Source organism: Heteronotia binoei, chromosome 3, assembly GCF_032191835.1.
Source record: "Heteronotia binoei isolate CCM8104 ecotype False Entrance Well chromosome 3, APGP_CSIRO_Hbin_v1, whole genome shotgun sequence".
Taxonomy (NCBI): Eukaryota; Metazoa; Chordata; class Lepidosauria; order Squamata; family Gekkonidae; genus Heteronotia; species Heteronotia binoei.
The window spans coordinates 43,208,943-43,225,183 of record NC_083225.1 but is presented as its reverse complement, the minus strand read 5'-3'; the positions used below and the strand labels follow the sequence as shown (position 1 = coordinate 43,225,183).

At 45.8% G+C, this 16,241-nt stretch overlaps 1 protein-coding gene across 1 annotated transcript; it reads left to right on the top strand.

The window, feature by feature from the left end:
* The first annotated feature begins 11,702 nt into the window (after nt 1–11,702).
* LOC132569053 (proline-rich protein 18-like) lies at nt 11,703–15,727 on the top strand. Its single transcript, XM_060235237.1, has 2 exons — nt 11,703–11,707; nt 15,097–15,727. Exons 1-2 carry the CDS (start codon nt 11,703–11,705, stop codon nt 15,725–15,727), a joined length of 636 nt encoding a protein of 211 aa, XP_060091220.1.
* The last annotated feature ends 514 nt before the right edge of the window (nt 15,728–16,241 follow it).

Here is a 16,241-nt window from a genome sequence, read left to right as displayed (position 1 = left end):
GAGTATAAATCTGCAATTCTTCTAACAGAGCAGCTGGTCTTGGTTGCCAAGTCAGAGCAAGAAAAGGGGACAGCCAACAAAATGGAGGTTTGATGGCAACAGCAAGGGAACAGTCTGGTATATCTGTGATTAGATATAGTACAGTATGTAATTATTAGATACTATGATTAGAACATGTCAATTTCCCAATAGTTTTAAGCTCCTTGGACTGGTTAACATCACTATTTTCCTCACTTAACCAAAATGGTTTCTCTAGCAAACTAAGACAACAGATCTACTTGAAAAGCGTTCAGTCAATTCCAACGTAGTCTGAATGAAGTCACAGAAGTAATTGCCTCAGAGCTTTTTTGTAGAAAAAGGTGGATTGAAAGTGAAAAAGTGGATTGAAAATCCACCAGCAGGAACTCATTTTCATATTAGGCCACTCTCCCTGATGTCACTACTGTTTCACACAGGGCTTTTTTTGTAGAAAAAGCCCAGCAGGAATTCATTTGCATATTAAGCCACATGCCCTGATGCCAAACCAGCCAGAACTGCATCCCTGTGCATTCATCCTCAAAAAAAAAGTCCTGAATTGCCTTACTGCATGCTACACAAGGAATTTAGTGGACATTTGAATATTCATGAATCTGTATTTGTGCACTAGAAGAGATGGAGATTTCTTAATACTGCTAATGACACAATCCGTAATTTCATAGGGTCATATGACAGAGGACAAAAGAGATGTAGGGAATCCATATTGTTACTTTAGTTTGCTTCAGCCACTTTATGTTTACACTTCTCAGTGCCTCAGACTTGTTTCTGTTTGTTGCATGACTAAACCAATGGCAGGGTAATTATTTAACAATATTCCATTTGCTTCATTTCAGACAAATGGCCCCAGGTATGCTATTGGAGCAATAATTATCTTCTCCCCAGTGCTATATGCTGTTTCTCTAATATTCCAGGATTCAAAACATTCAAAACAGAGAATATCAAGTGTCCTGTGGAGGATTTCATTATCGGGATCATACGGAGGTCCAAATGAAGGACAGAGTTTTCAAAACATCAAAATCACAAGATAAAACTGTAAATGCAAAATAAAGATGCAGTGCCAACTTTTACTTTTAAAAAAGTAAAAATCAGATATGAAGAGACAGGCCATTACTAAGTTCATGCTTTTCCATTCTGCTCAGGTTAAAGGTTTACTAAATTAATTGTTATATTATTGGAAACCACAAGATACTATTTGCAGTAGCAAAGAAAAGGTTACAGTGCAGAGATCCCCAGCGCAGTGGCACCTACATGTTGCCATGGTGCCCACCAAACCTCCCCTGGTGCCTGCCAAAAGTTTTTAGAAAGTGGGCAGGACTAGGTGGGACTTTTGTCCAACAGGGCTTCTCAGTGGCCACTGGAGATCTTGGTTGTGCAGATTTTTTAAAAAGTTGCTTCAGTAATTGCCACCATAGCACAAAATATTCACTGAGTTACTGAAGGTAAGGCATGTGTATTCAAGAAAATACATGCTCTTGAGAAAGCTTATACCCCCAGATTTTTTTTTTATTTCTAAGATGCTAATAGACTTGGATCTAACCCTTCTACTGCAGACCAGCACAGCTACCTTTATCAATATGTTCATTTTTAAAGCATCCTGTTAAACAGAACTTCTGCCTGACATGTTGAAATGTTACTATTAGAGGTTTCCATGGCCTCACTCCCTGATATTTTGTGGTTGCACTCACCACCCCGTGTCAGAATTACATATTTGCCCACAGGCTCAAAAAGGTTGGAGACCCGTCCTGTACTGTATGGTTAGCTCTTATGCCATTTGACAGTGAGTGAAGTGTAGTAGCTAGAGTGTTAATCACGTGGCTGGGTTCTACTCCACCATAAAGTTCACCGGGCGACCTATTTTGAACCATTATATCTCAGCCTAATACACCTCACAAAGTTCTTATAGCAATCCTTTTCCCATTATAGTAAAGATGGAATACCAGTAAAATGAACATTAAAATAAGGGGAAATGAATGTACATTGTGTAGGGGGTCCAACAGTTTCTTTTAACAAAAATATTAAAGGTCTTTCCATTGATCCTGTAAAGGTGACACAGATGGGTGGAACCGGATCTTTTTCTTCAATGGAAACTATATTCACAAGCAAATGTTATGTAGGTGCTTCCCTTGTCAAAACCAGAATATCTAAATGTTATGTAGTAACTCTTACGGATATTGTTCTGGATTCAACACAGCATTTCTGTCTACGTATAACTTTCTCAGTCCCCCCCCCCTCAGGGCAGCCTCAAATGCCCCTCAAAATCCTGTTGCTGAGGGATCCCCTCTCTATATTTAAAAGGATTGCGAGGTGGGGGGCATTTTGAGTTGCTACAAGAGGAGACAACTGAGAAAGTAACTCTTTTTACTGAAGAAAGTCCTTGCATCTGTGGAAACACTGCATAGTACCAAACCATTTGCTTCTGCTTTCAATATATACACAATAATCCTTTAAACGTGACTTCTACATTCTTAGGGCCACTGCTGATTATTGTGTTACAGTGATGTAAGAAACATTTTCACCAAAGACACTTGCAGAAAACAACACCCAGTAGCAAAAGCTACATACATGCTGCAGAATCAAGATAGAACCAATATTTCTGTGACTTCTACTTCTTGTAGGTCGTTTTCACACTCACCTTAATCAGCAGCGACGACCCTCTTCACCGCGCAGGATCTGCGCGGATTTCGCACTAATTGCCGCGGAGCACCCAGAAGAGCCGGAAAGTCCTGGCGCTTTTGCAGCGCAAACAGAAACTGGTTTTTGGCGGTTTCCGTTTGCGCCGCAAAAGTGCCGGGACTTTCCGGCTCTTCTGGATGCTCCGCGGCAATTAGTGCGAAATCCGCACACATCCTGCGCAGTGAAGAGGGTCGTCGCTGCTGATTAAGGTGAGTGCGAAAACGACCGTAGAGTCCTCCCCCTATACCATTCAAAAATCTGCTCCTTGGGGTTGAGGATCCCTGGAGAACAGCATAGAGATGCTCCATAGGGGAGAGAGAAACTGCATCATCTCTAATGGGAAATCCAATGGAACTATCCACCTCTCACATAAATCAAACCCAAAAGGAATAATTAAATGAAACAATTCAATGTATCTCAAGTTTACATGCCAACTTTCTGACACAATGGGGGCATTCAAGATAGTCTACAATATTTTTTTAAAAGTAATCTATTATAAAACAATTTTAAAAACACACTAAACAGCAATTTAAAAGTACAACACGGTCAGAACTAATAGGAACTACAGTATCATAAAAAGCAAACAAGGGCTGAAATCACACACACACTAAATAATGCACTCTCGATCCACTTTCAGTGCACTTTCCAACTGGATTTTACTGTATGAACTGGCAAAATTCAGTTGGAAAGTGCATTGATGGGTTGAAAGTGCACTATTTAATGTGTGTGATCGCAGCCTTTAAGTGCCAAAAGAGGGGCGGCTTTACCTTCAGCTTAAAGGACAACAGAGATAGTAACAGACAAACTGTGGCAGCTCTAGAGTTATAGCACAGCTTCTCCCATTGGGCATCACTGAAGAGGGAGGAGAAGATAGTGTCCTTACCATGGAGCAGTGGAACTGCTGGGACCATGGCTGCAGTACGTTGCAGGTACTTTGTGCTTCTGAGTGGCTAGTGGAAACTGGTATGAGTACAGGGTGATGATGTCACTCACTGGTGTTAGATTCCACTAGCCAAACAGAATCTATGTGCCTCCATGGGCTATATTCATGGTCCTGACAGCTCCATCGCTGCCTCCTACCAACCTCCAGTAAGGGTACTGTCTTCTCCTACCCCAGTGCACAATGATAGAAGCTGGGATTTCTCATGAACCATCACTGTGTGTTAATATCCTGCTGGAAGGTGTTCCACAAGTGAGCCACAAGTACATAAAAGGTCCACTGTCCCTTAGGCACCTACCTTACATCCAGAGATAGGGAAAGTCATCTAGCCATCTGTTAGTGATGATCATAAATTTCTTCAATGGGAGAAGATTGTCTATCAGAAACCCTAAAGCTAAACCACCAAATGCATTCTCTTCAATGAGGTAAACTAAACATAATCCCCAAGATTATTGTGAGATACCAAAAGGTATTTCAATGAGCCAGCTTGCAGTGTAGCCCACTCCTCACTATTCAATGATGTGCAATGAAATCTAAGCATAAGTTTCAGAATCTTAGGCAACAAGGACATCTGAGGCAGACTGGATAACTGCACCACATCCAGGTAATAATTGTTAAGCACCATTTATTGAGAACTTTTCAAGAAAAGGAAGTGCAAGTAGAATTCACAGAATCCTTCCTGAGAGCATTTTTTGCCCCCAAACAATCCAGTTGTTTTGTGTAAACAGACAAAAGAGAGTCGAGAGAACATGTGTTGTGGGGCACAATCAGTGACTGGTTGACAACTGCAGTGCTCCCACTTCTAGGAACAGAACAAGCCTTGGTTCATCACTACCTAAATCCTCTTCCAAACATCTCAAGGAAACATCCATGGAGACTTATTACAATTGCTCATTATGGCAATTTTCTGAGATAGCTTAGGCTGAAAAATAGGGACTGGCTGAAAGAGCCATGGCGGTTGATGATTTATCTGTGGGTTTCCCATGCTAAAATCCAGCATGCTACGTTATCCATATGTTTCCCACGTTAAAATCCAGCATGCTGCATTATCTGATTTCATTAGAATGATTTATGAAACAGGTGATATCTTTCTATGGACAAGAAACTGGTAGATGAAGGGACTGTTTGCTTTTTTTTTTCTACTCTTTCTCTCTCCCCTCCTTCCACAGAGCCTGCACACATTGCCTCTTTCTTCATTTTCCCTGCCAAGTACATGTTTATATTTATTTGCATCCACAAACCTTACCCAGGATCCGATCCACAAACTGAGCAAACCAATACTTCAGTAAATTCTTGCTGCCTCTCATTACATCTGTTCTGCTCCATTCGCTAATTGCCTGTCACAGCCATTGAGCCATCAGGCCAGCCCCCCTGCCACTTCCTGTTTGGTCAGCCTGTCATCTCCGATTAATCTGATTCTCATGGCCTACCCCCACCCACCCCACAGCAACTGTTTTTGCTGACGGACATAATGAACATCTATTACTATGACGCAATATGAAATCCACTAAATTAAACACCTTATGAGAGGAAAAGGGAAATAAGCCATTTTATTCTTAGTGCTATGCATTCTCTAACCCCAGCCAAGGGACTGTAAGCGTGATATCCCATCTGCACAGAGGGGGGTGGATTAGAAGAGCCTCACTGCGGGGATAATTGTTGAGTCATCCCCATCCTCTTTAAAAACATTTTAAATAGTGTTGATTCAGGATTGGTCACCTCCCTGACTAGCAATCTAGCTGTAGTGTTCTGCACTAGCTGCTGCCACCAAATACTCTCCAACAGCAGCCCCAGGTAAAGTGCATTACAGTAGTCCAGTCTAGCTATAACTAAAGCATGGATCACTGTGGCTAGATCTGACCAACCCAGAAACAGACACAACTGACTTAGCAGCCGAAGCTTTATAGAAATCCCACACATATTTTTATAGCATATGGGAGGAGCAACCAATGCCCGTTGTCCTGGAAAAGGAAGCTAGTGTAGGCAAAAACAGGATCTTGACCAGTGCTGATAATGTTTCAAGTTAGCATAAATAAAGAGAATAGCCCATGCTTAAAATGACATTTACCAGGTAGCGGGGACATGACTGAGTTCCCCGAAATAGGCTTGCCAATCCCCAGGTTGGGGCAGGGGATCCCCAGGGTTGGAAGTCCTCCCCACCCCCTGCTTCAGGGTCATCAGAAAGCAGGGTACTGCTAGGTACTCCATTATTCCCTACGGAGACTGATTCCACAGGGTATAATGGAGAATGGATCTGTGGGTATCTGGGGCTCTGAGGGGGCTGTTGTTTGAGGTAGAGGCACCAAATTTTTAGCATAGCATCTGGTGCTTTCCCTCAAAACATCTTCCAAGTTTCAAAAAGATTGGACCAGGAGGTCCAATGCTATGAGCCCCAAAAGAAGGTACCTCTATTCTTCATTATTTCCAATGAAGGGAAGGTATTTAAAACATGTGCGGTCCATTTAAATGTGATGGCCAGAACTCCCTTTGGAGCAATTATGCTGGTCACAACCTTGCTTATGGCTCCACCCCCCAAAGTCTCCTGGGTCCACCTCCAAAATCCCCAGATATTTCTTGGACTTGGCAACCCTACCCCAAAATGTGAAGAACTTCATAATATAGTGGTGTAAACATTCCAAGGGGCAGTATCGCGCATGAGCTGGAAACAGGAAAAAACAGGAAAAAACCGATCTTGTGCCGCTTCTTTGAAAAAGGGCCGAACTTTCTGTGCTATCAAATTAATGCGGCATTGATCCGCTGCAAACCGGGATGACCCTGGATAATGCTTGATTGCCAGATGTGGATGTCTGGATGAACATATTTAATCCGTCAGCGAGACGGAGCTGTGTCGCCACTAATGGTACGTCTGACTGCACCCCAAGTCTACTTAACTCAATCCGCTTAGAATGGCACTGCTAGCTACGTCTGTGTGTGTGCGTGCAAGCCATAGTTTACTCTAAAATCGAAACCAGCAAAATTTACATTCACCCTTCGGCTGCCACATGGGGTGGCCCTGAGCCTTAATATATTGGCTTGATTTAGGGTGCGGCAACCATTTAAAGGGGTTGGAGGCCAGCCTGGCTCAGTCATGCTGGATTGGCAACAGCACCTGCCAATCAACTAATGGCAGATGCTCACAACAATATATAGTATATTCGGTATATTTTCCTCATTTCATCTAAACTACATAATGAAATTGTTGTTAACTTACTTGCCATTAACAGTGATATGAAAACACATGAGGTTTCCTCCCCCCCAGGATAACTAATATCCTTTCTGCTGCCGCATTTTGTAGTCTGCTGCACAAGAACGGGATTGCACTAGTCCAGACATAGTATCAAAAATCACATATATGTAATGAGATACTGTATTTCTATTAACTTTGCCAGCCAATCCAGATGCAGGGAAACCAACCTGTATGATAGAAAGGAATGCCATTTACAATAACTCATTACTTGTTAAAGTATCAGTTCTGAGAATGACTGGGAACTAAAAGTTTGATGGCAGAAGAAATTACTTTCTTTGCAGGCCAGCTGTAATACTGGCAAGCAGCAAGTGGGAAAAAGGTCATTTTCTGTTCAATTTATCTGTTATCAGGTTACATCTCATGTCTGTAGAGCAAAGATATCTAGCAAACCTAGGCCTATAATTAAGCGAATATCCTGCCTGTGAAGCTGTGGGGGAGGTGATCCAAGATTTTTAGCTTAATTTCAGTCTGAATTTCCCACTGAATGATAGAAACCTTTACACTGTTTGATTGTTTAATTTATATCCCACTTGTCACTTCGATAGTGACCCAAAGTAGCTTACAACATCATTCACCCTCTCTCTACTTTATTCTCATAGCTACCAGCCTGTGAGGTTGTTGTAGTTGTTCAGTCGCACAGTCAAATCCGACTCTTTGTGACCCCATGGACAAAGTCACGCCAGGCCCTCCTGTCTTCCACCATTCTCCAAAGTCTACTCAAATTCGTTACATCAATAACGCTGTCCAGCCATCTCATCTTTTGCCATCCCCTTCTTCTTTTGACTTCTGTCTTTCCCAGCATCAGGATCTTTTCCAGTGAGCGCTCCCTTCTCATTGGCCGATTTCGCACTAGAGCTTTAATCCTGGTTTAACTCTATCCCCAAACTGACTTTCTACACTAGAATCATAGAGTCAGAGAAACCAACTTTATGACTCTATGATTCTATGGTTTTAGTGTAAAAAGTCAGTTTGGGGACAAAGTTAAATCAGGATTAAAGCTCTAGTGCGAAATCGGCCATTTAGTGGCCAAAGTATTTGAGCTTCAGCTTCAGCATCTGACCTTCCAGGGAACAATCTGGGTTGATTTCCCTTAGGACTGACTGATTTGATCTTCTTGCAGTCCAAGGGACTCTCAAGATTCTTCTCCAGCACCACAGCTCAAAAGCATCTATTTTTCTGCACTCGGCCTTCCTTATGGTCCAGCTCTCACAGCCATACATTACTACTGGTTATACCATCACTTTGACTATACGGACTTTTGTTGGCAGGATGATGTCTCTACTTTTTATTATACTGCCCAGGTTCACCATAGCTGTCCTCCCAAGGAGCAAACATCTTTTAATGTCATGGCTATAGTCACCATCTGCAGTGATCTTGGACCCCAGAAATGTGAAGTCTGTCACTACCTCCATATCTTTCCCTTCTATTCATCAAGGTGTGATGGGATGCCATGATCTTAGTTTTTTTGATGTTGAGTTTCAAGCCTATTTTTGTGCTCTCCTCTTTCATCCTCAACAAGAGGTTCTTTATAATAATAATAATAATAAATTTTATTTGTACCCCGCCCTCCCCTGCCGAAGCAGGCTCAGGGCGGCTAACAATACGGTGACCAATGGTGCACCAACAATAAAACAGTTACATTAGAAACATTAAATTAAACATTAATTAACCTTAAAAACCTGATTAAAACAATTAACTAAAACATATTATAACGCTATCCTTGACGCTCTTCTAGTTGATGCTGATGGCGGATTTCCTTCGTTGTCAGTATAATTCAGTTATTCATAAGCTAATTTAAAAAGGGTGGTCTTGCAGGCCCTGCGGAACTGATCAAGGTTCCGCAGGGCCCGCACCTCCTCTGGGAGTTGGTTCCAGAGATGTGGGGCTGCGGCCGAAAAGGCCCGAGAGCGAGTGTTCTGTAGTTTGATTTGTCTTGGCCCAGGGGTAGTCAGTCTGTTCTTTCCTACTGACCTCAGTGCTCTCTGGGGTTCATACGGGGAGAGACGGTCCTTCAGGTAGGCTGGTCCTCGGCCATATAGGGCTTTAAAGGTGATAACCAGCACTTTGTACTGGACCCGGTATACAATCGGTAACCAGTGCAGTTCGCGTAGCCCCGGCCGTACATGTTCCCATCTTGGGAGACCGAGCAACAGCCTGGCCGCCGCGTTCTGCACTAGCTGTAACTTCCGGGTCCGGCACAGAGGCAGCCCCATGTAGAGGGCGTTACAGTAGTCCAATCGTGAGGTGACCGTCGCATGGATCACCGTTGCTAGGTCCCGACGCTCCAGGAAAGGGGCCAACTGCTTTGCCCGCCTCAGATGGAAAAATGCTGACTTGGCAGTGGCTATTATCTGGGCCTCCATTGATAATGAAGGCTCCAGTAAAACACCCAGACTCTTCACCTGCTGTGCCGCCTTTAGCTGCACACCATCGAAGGTCAGGAGGGATATTTCCCCCCCTGGAGCGCCGCGACCCACACAGAGAACCTCTGTCTTTGCCGGATTCAGCTTCAGCCCACTCAGTCTAAGCCACGTTGCGATAGCCTGTAACACCCGATCCAGGCCTTCCGGGGGGGAGGCGGGCCGGCCGTCCATCAGCAGATAGAGCTGGGTGTCATCTGCATATTGGTGGCAGCCCTGCCCAAACCTCCTGGCAATCTGGGCAAGGGGGCGCATATAGATGTTAAATAACATCGGGGAGAGGACTGCTCCCTGAGGCACCCCACAATCTAGTGTGCGCCTCTGGGATCGTTCACCCCCGATCGCCACCCTTTGTCCCCGACCCGTGAGGAAAGAGGAGAGCCATTGTAAAGCAGACCCCTTAACCCCAATGTCGGCGAGGCGGTGGATCAGTAGCCGATGGTCGACCGTATCAAATGCAGCCGACAGATCTAATAACATCAGCACTGCTACACCGCCTCGATCCAGTTGCCGTTGGAGGTCATCTGCTAAGGCGACCAAGACCGCCTCCGTCCCGTGGCCCGGTCGGAAGCCAGACTGGCACGGGTCTAGGACAGAAGCGTCATCTAGAAATCTCTGTAGCTGCAACGCCACTGCCCTCTCGATGATTTTACCTAAAAATGGTAAATTAGACACCGGTCGATAGTTCGCCAATTCGGCCGGGTCTGCTGTTGATTTTTTCAAGAGGGGGCGGACCAAGGCCTCTTTCAGAGGCGTTGGAAAACGCCCCTCTAGGAGGGATCTATTTATGATGTCCCGTAAAGGACATCTAAGCTCCCTCTGGCAAGATTTAATCAGCCAGGAGGGGCAAGGGTCCAGATCGCATGTTTAGGTCCTCCTCCCTTTCTGCCATTAGAGTGGTGTCATCTGCATATCTGAAGTTGTTGATGTTTTTCCCAGCAATCTTAATTCCAGTTTGTGCTTCATCCAGGCCGGCATTCCGCATGATGTACTCTGCATATAAATTAAATAAGCAAGGTGACAATATACATCTTGTCGAACTCCTTTTCCTATTCTAAACCAATCAGTTGTTCCATATCCCGTTCTGACAGTTGCTTCTTGACCCTTATACAGATTTCTCAGGAGACATGTGAGGTGGTCTGGTAATCCCATCTCTTTAAGAACTTGCCACAGTTTGTTGTGATCCACACAAGCTTTAGAATAGTCAATGAAGCAGAAATAGACGTTTTTCTGATACTCCCGTGCTTTCTCCATAATCCAGCGAATCTTGGTAATTTGATCTCTAGTTCCTCTACCTCTCTGAAATCCAGTTTGAATTTCTGGCAGTTCCTGATCAACATACTACTGAAGCCTAGTTTGTAGGATCTTTAACATGACCTTGCTGGCATGTGAAATGAGCACAATGGTGCGATAGTTTGAACATTCCTTGGCATTACCCTTCTTTGGGATTGGAATATAAACTGATCTTTTCCAATCCTGTTGCCACTGTTGCGTTTTCCAGATTTGTTGACATAATGTCAACATAATGTGTGCATAACTTCATCAGCATCATCTTTTAGGACTTCGAAAAGCTCAACTGGGATACCATCATCTCTGCTTGCTTTGTTGTTAGTAATGCTTTCTAAGGCCCATTTGATTTCACACTCCAGAATGTCTGGCTTAAGGTCAGCGATTTCACTGTCATGGTTGTCCAGGACATTGAGATCCTTCTTGTATAATTCTTCTGTGTATTCTTGCCACCTCTTCCTGATCTCTTCTACTTCTGTTAGATCTCTACCGCTTTTGTCCTTTATCATGGCCATCTTTGCACGAAACGTTCCCTTGATTTCTCCATCGAACTGTTCTTTCACCATCAGAGACATCCACAGCTGAGCGTCCTTTCAGCTTTGGCCCAGCCACTTCACTCTTTCTGCGGTTACTTGGACTTGCCCTCCGGTCTTCCCCAGTAGCATATTGGGCACCTTCTAACCTGAGGGGCTCATCTTCCAGCGCCATATCTTTTAGCCTTTTGTTACTGTCCATGAGGTTTTCTTGGCAAAGATACTGGAATGGGCTGCCATTTCCTTCTCCAGTGGATCACATTTTGTCTGGGTTCTCAGCTGTGGCCTGTCCATCTTGGGTGGCACTGCATGGCATAGCCCACAGCCTCACTGAATCGTGCAAGCCTTCTCATCTCAAGGCAGCAGTTCATGAGAGGGTATCCATGAGGTAGCTTAAGCTGAACATCTATGAGTGAGTGGCCTAAGTCTCCCAGTGGGGGGAAGTTTCTCATGTGCACTTTGCACACACAGTATGATGATGCCACATTGGAGAGGGGTGGGATTGTAGGACATGAGTCAAGCTCCTACTCAGAGATGGAGTGATAAAGAAACAAAGTCCTTACACTATGGGGTAAGAAAGGAACTTCCCATCAGTCATTTAGCAGCACCCTGTTGGCAAGCAACCACACAATTCCCCAGCTTTCCAGACTGAGCTCTCCCTTTTTTTCTTGGAAAGATGCTATTCTCATTCCTGTTCCCAGGGCTCTTTTTCTAGCAGGAGCTCCTTTGCATATTAGGCCATGCCCCCCCCGATGTAGCCAATCCTCCAAGAGCTTAGAGAGCTCTTAGTACAGGGCTTGGAGGGCTCTTAGTACAGGGCTTAGAGGGCTCTCAATATACGGCTCTTAGTACAAGGTTTAGAGGGCTCTTAGTAAGCTCTAGGATGATTGGCTACATCAGGGGTGTGTGGCCTAATATGCAGAAAAGCTCCTGCAAGAAAAAGAGGTTCCTATCATCTCACAACTGTAAATTACACAATGAACAGTAGAAGCATTTCCCCAGGTACAGTTTCCTGTTCAGTTGATATGTTCTTCTTTTGCAAGTTATATGTGGCTGTGAAGACAGTATAGCATGAGGAAAGAAAATCTAATGGGTTAGGATTCTGACAATAAGATCAGCAATCAGAAGGCACTTCTTTTAGTGGAACTGAACTTCCCTGCCTCAATCAATCTCTCTGAAATGCTGCTCTTGGGGAACAGGGGACTCTCCTGTAGCAAATGTCACCCCCATCTTTAAAAAGGGTTCCAGAGGAGATATGGGAAACTACAGGCCAGTCAGTCTGACTTCAATACCAGGAAAGTTGGTAGAAACCATTATCAAGGAAAAAATGAGTAGGCACATTGATGAACATGAGTTATTGAAGAAGACTCGGCATGGGTTCTGTAAGGGAAGATCTTGCCTCACTAACCTGTTACATTTCTTTGAGGGGGTGAACAAACATGTGGACAAAGGAGACCTGATAGATATTGTTTACCTTGACTTCCAGAAAGCTTTTGATAAAGTTCCTCATCAAAGGCTCCTTAGTAAGCTCGAGAGTCATGGAGTAAAAGGACAGGTCCTCTTGTGGATCAAAAACTGGCTAATTAATAGGAAGCAGAGAGTGAGTATAAATGGGCAGTCTTCATAGTGGAGGACGGTAAGCAGTGGAGTGCCGCAGGGCTCACTACTGGGTCCCATGCTCTTTAACTTGTTCATAAATGATTTGGAGTTGAGAGTAAGCAGTGAAGTGGCCAAGTTTGCAGATGACACTAAATTGTTCAGGGTGGTGAGAACCAGAGAGGATTGTGAGGAACTCCAAAGAGATCTGTTGAGGCTGGGTGAGTGGGCGTCAACGTGGCAGATGAGGTTCAAAGTGGCCAAGTGCAAAGTAATGCACATTGGGGCCAAAAATCCCAGCTACAAATACAAGTTGATGGAGTGTGAACTGGCAGAGACTGACCAGAAGAGGGATCTTGGGGTCCTGGTAGATAACTCACTGAAAATGTCAAGACAGTGTGTGATTGCAATAAAAAAAGGCCAACGCCATGGTGGGAATTATTAGGAAGGGAACTGAAAACAAATCAGCCAGTATCATAATGCCCCTGTATAAATTGATGGTGCAGTCTCATTTGGAATACTTTGTGCAATTCTGGTCACCATACCTCAAAAAGGATATTATAGCATTGGAAAAAGTCCAGAAAAGGGCAACTAGAATAATTAAAGGTTTGGAACACTTTCCAAAGAAAGGTTAAAATGCTTGGGGCTCTTTAGCTTGGAGAAATGTCGACTGCGGGGTGACATGATAGAGGTTTACAAGATTATGCATGGGATGGAGAAGGTATTTCTCACAATACAAGAACTTGTGGGCATTCGATGAAATTGCTGAGCAGTCAGGTTAGAACGGATAAAAGGAGGCACTTCTTCACCCAAAGGGTGATTAACATGTGGAATTCACTGCCACAGGAGGTAGTAGCAGCTACAAGCATAGCCAACTTGAAGAGGGGGTTAGATAAAAATATGGAGCAGAGGTCCTTCAGTGGCTATTAAGCACAGTGCTTGTGTATGTGTGTGTGTGTGTGTGTGTGTGTGTGTGTGTATATATATATATATAATTGGCCACTGTGTGACACAGAGTGTTGGACTGGATGGGCCATTGTCCTGATCCAACATGGCTTCTCTTATGTTCCTTCCAGGAAAGCCATGAGGGCTGCTGCTAGACAAACAAACTGACAAAAATTACCATCCCTTTCCATAACAGAAGGTATCACTGGGATTCAAGCCACCTTTTTCAATTCCTGATTCTCACCTTAATATAAATACAATTTGGCTGGAACTTTTTGCCAGTCCTTTCCCAACATTGCATTGGTTATGTTACTAAACAACTTTAGTAACAAATTCATTTTTTTTGTCCTGAAAACACAGGCTTTCCTGATATTAAAAAAATGCTGCATTAGCATAGGGTTGCCAGTCCCCAGGTCTTGGTGGGGAATCCCCCAGTTTTGCAGGTTCCTCCCTGCCACCAGCCAGCTAGTCGGTGAAGGAAGCCCTTCCCAAACAGTCACTATGTGCCTTTATATCTGGGCAGGCTTAGAAGAAACCTGCAAACTGCCTGTGTTTTGGACTGTCTGTGTGCCTTTAAATCCTGCAGTTAGTACTTGGATGGGAGACCAAGAGGAAAGCTGTATGGGCACGGTGAGTAGGCAGAGACACATGGGTGTTCCCAGTGAGAGTGTGAAAGGAAGAGAAGCAAGCAGAGTCCATGTGTTTGTTTGGAAGAAAGCTTCACCCTCTAGGCTGCTCTGCTTTTGTTTTCCTGTTGTTGAAATACAGCAGATGGTTACATTCAGCAGCTCCCGTGAGTAAACTGCCCCAGTGAGATCACAAAAGTGTGTGCTTGAAAACTGCATTTATTTTGACTGTTTTGTGAGTGTGTGTGGGTGTGTTCACTTTAGGGTTGCCAAGTCCAATTCAAGAAATATCTGGGGACTTTGGGGGTGGAGCCAGGAGACTTTGGGGTGGAGCCAGGAGACATTAGGGGTGGAGCCAAGATGAAGGCTGTGACAAGCATAATTGAACTCCAAAGGTCAAATCCTGCGCGACCCTGCACTCGTGACGGGAGTGGGGGGTGGGATGCGGCTTGGCCTCCGCTGGCACCTTCCTGCAAATGGGGCAGGGGCCTCCACTTGCCTCTCTGAGATGGCTCTGCTGGATGTGAACGCCGGCCGACAGCAGCACCGTCACCCCAAGCACCGCTGACATGTCCCAGGACGTGACGCACCACACAGAGCATGCGCCCGCCTCCCCGCGCACAGCCCTACTGTTCCTGGAGCAGCTTTGCTCCAAAGAGCCTTCCAGGGGTGACCCCCACCCCCAGAGAGCAGGGAGCGGCCTGAGGCCCAGTCAGCTGTGTGTGGTTCAACTACCTGAGCTGGGGGTCGTTGGCCGGCTGGGAACGATGCACTCGGTGTGCTAACCCCATAGGAAAGGTCAAGGGCCGCCTTCGGAGTGCTCCGGCGCTTTCTCGAGTTCTTGGCCCAGCGCTTCTCTCCCGAAGCAGCTGCCGCGCAGCAGAGCCGCCCAAGGGAGCAGCAACCTCGCGCCGGGCCAGGCGGCAGCACCGCTCTTGGGACTCCCTCCTCCATCTCCCACCCGGGGCCACTCGGGCTTGGCGCTGCCGGGCTCAGGCACACACTCCTGTGAGAGTCTCGGCGCAGCACAAGGAGGGCGCGGAGAGGCGGCGCTGCGCTTCTCGCTTAGCCTTCCCCCGGAGGCAGTGCAGGTGCTGCAGCGCCGAAGTCTGGAGAAGCAGCAGCGGCAACGAGTGCGGACCCCCAGGCACGCCTCACCCGATGCGGCAAAGCCTCTCCTGGCGCCAGGCTCCAACCCCGACGGGGACTTGCGCGCCCTGCTCCAGGTCTCCCTCTTGAATGAGTGCCAGCGCTACGGCGACGTGGAGTACGAGGAAGAGGCGCCCGGTGCCACCGGGGCCTGTAAGCCGCTGGACGAAGGGCTGGTGCGGAAGTGCACCGAGTGGCTGCAAGGCGTCGAGAGCGCTGCGGCCTGCGACCAAGGCAACAAGCTGGACACCCTGCCCCACTTGACTACCCTGTGAAAGTCCCACCGGTTCTTCCCCAGGCAGCAGTGCGGACCCCCAGTCACGCCTCACCTGACGCGGCAAAGCCTCTCCTGGCGCCAGGCTCCAACACTGGCTTGGGAGCCTTGTGGTGCAGCCATTTCCCCCCCTCCCCCACTTCCATTTTTTGGGGGAGCGGGGGAAGAGGCTGGAAAACCTGGGGTCCCCCGCCAGGGCGGGAGGGTTGGGAAGCCTAGTTTACTTTCATTTAGTGGAAGTGCAACCAAGTGCTGGGGGAAGAGTTAATGAAGACTGTATTCAGGGGAACTGCACTGCTGTATTTTTATTTATTTATTTTATGGAATGGGAAAGTTTCCTGGCTCCAATCCCAAAGTCCCCAGGTATTTTCTGGACCTGGCAACTCTACATCAATGTTAGAAGGGAAGCAATGCAAGAACAGTTTTAGCACTTTTTGTTTGCATAAAACAAAGAAATCCTTTAAAAAGGTAGTTAGTGCATGAGTGAGATCCAAATATTGTTCCCCCACACACTT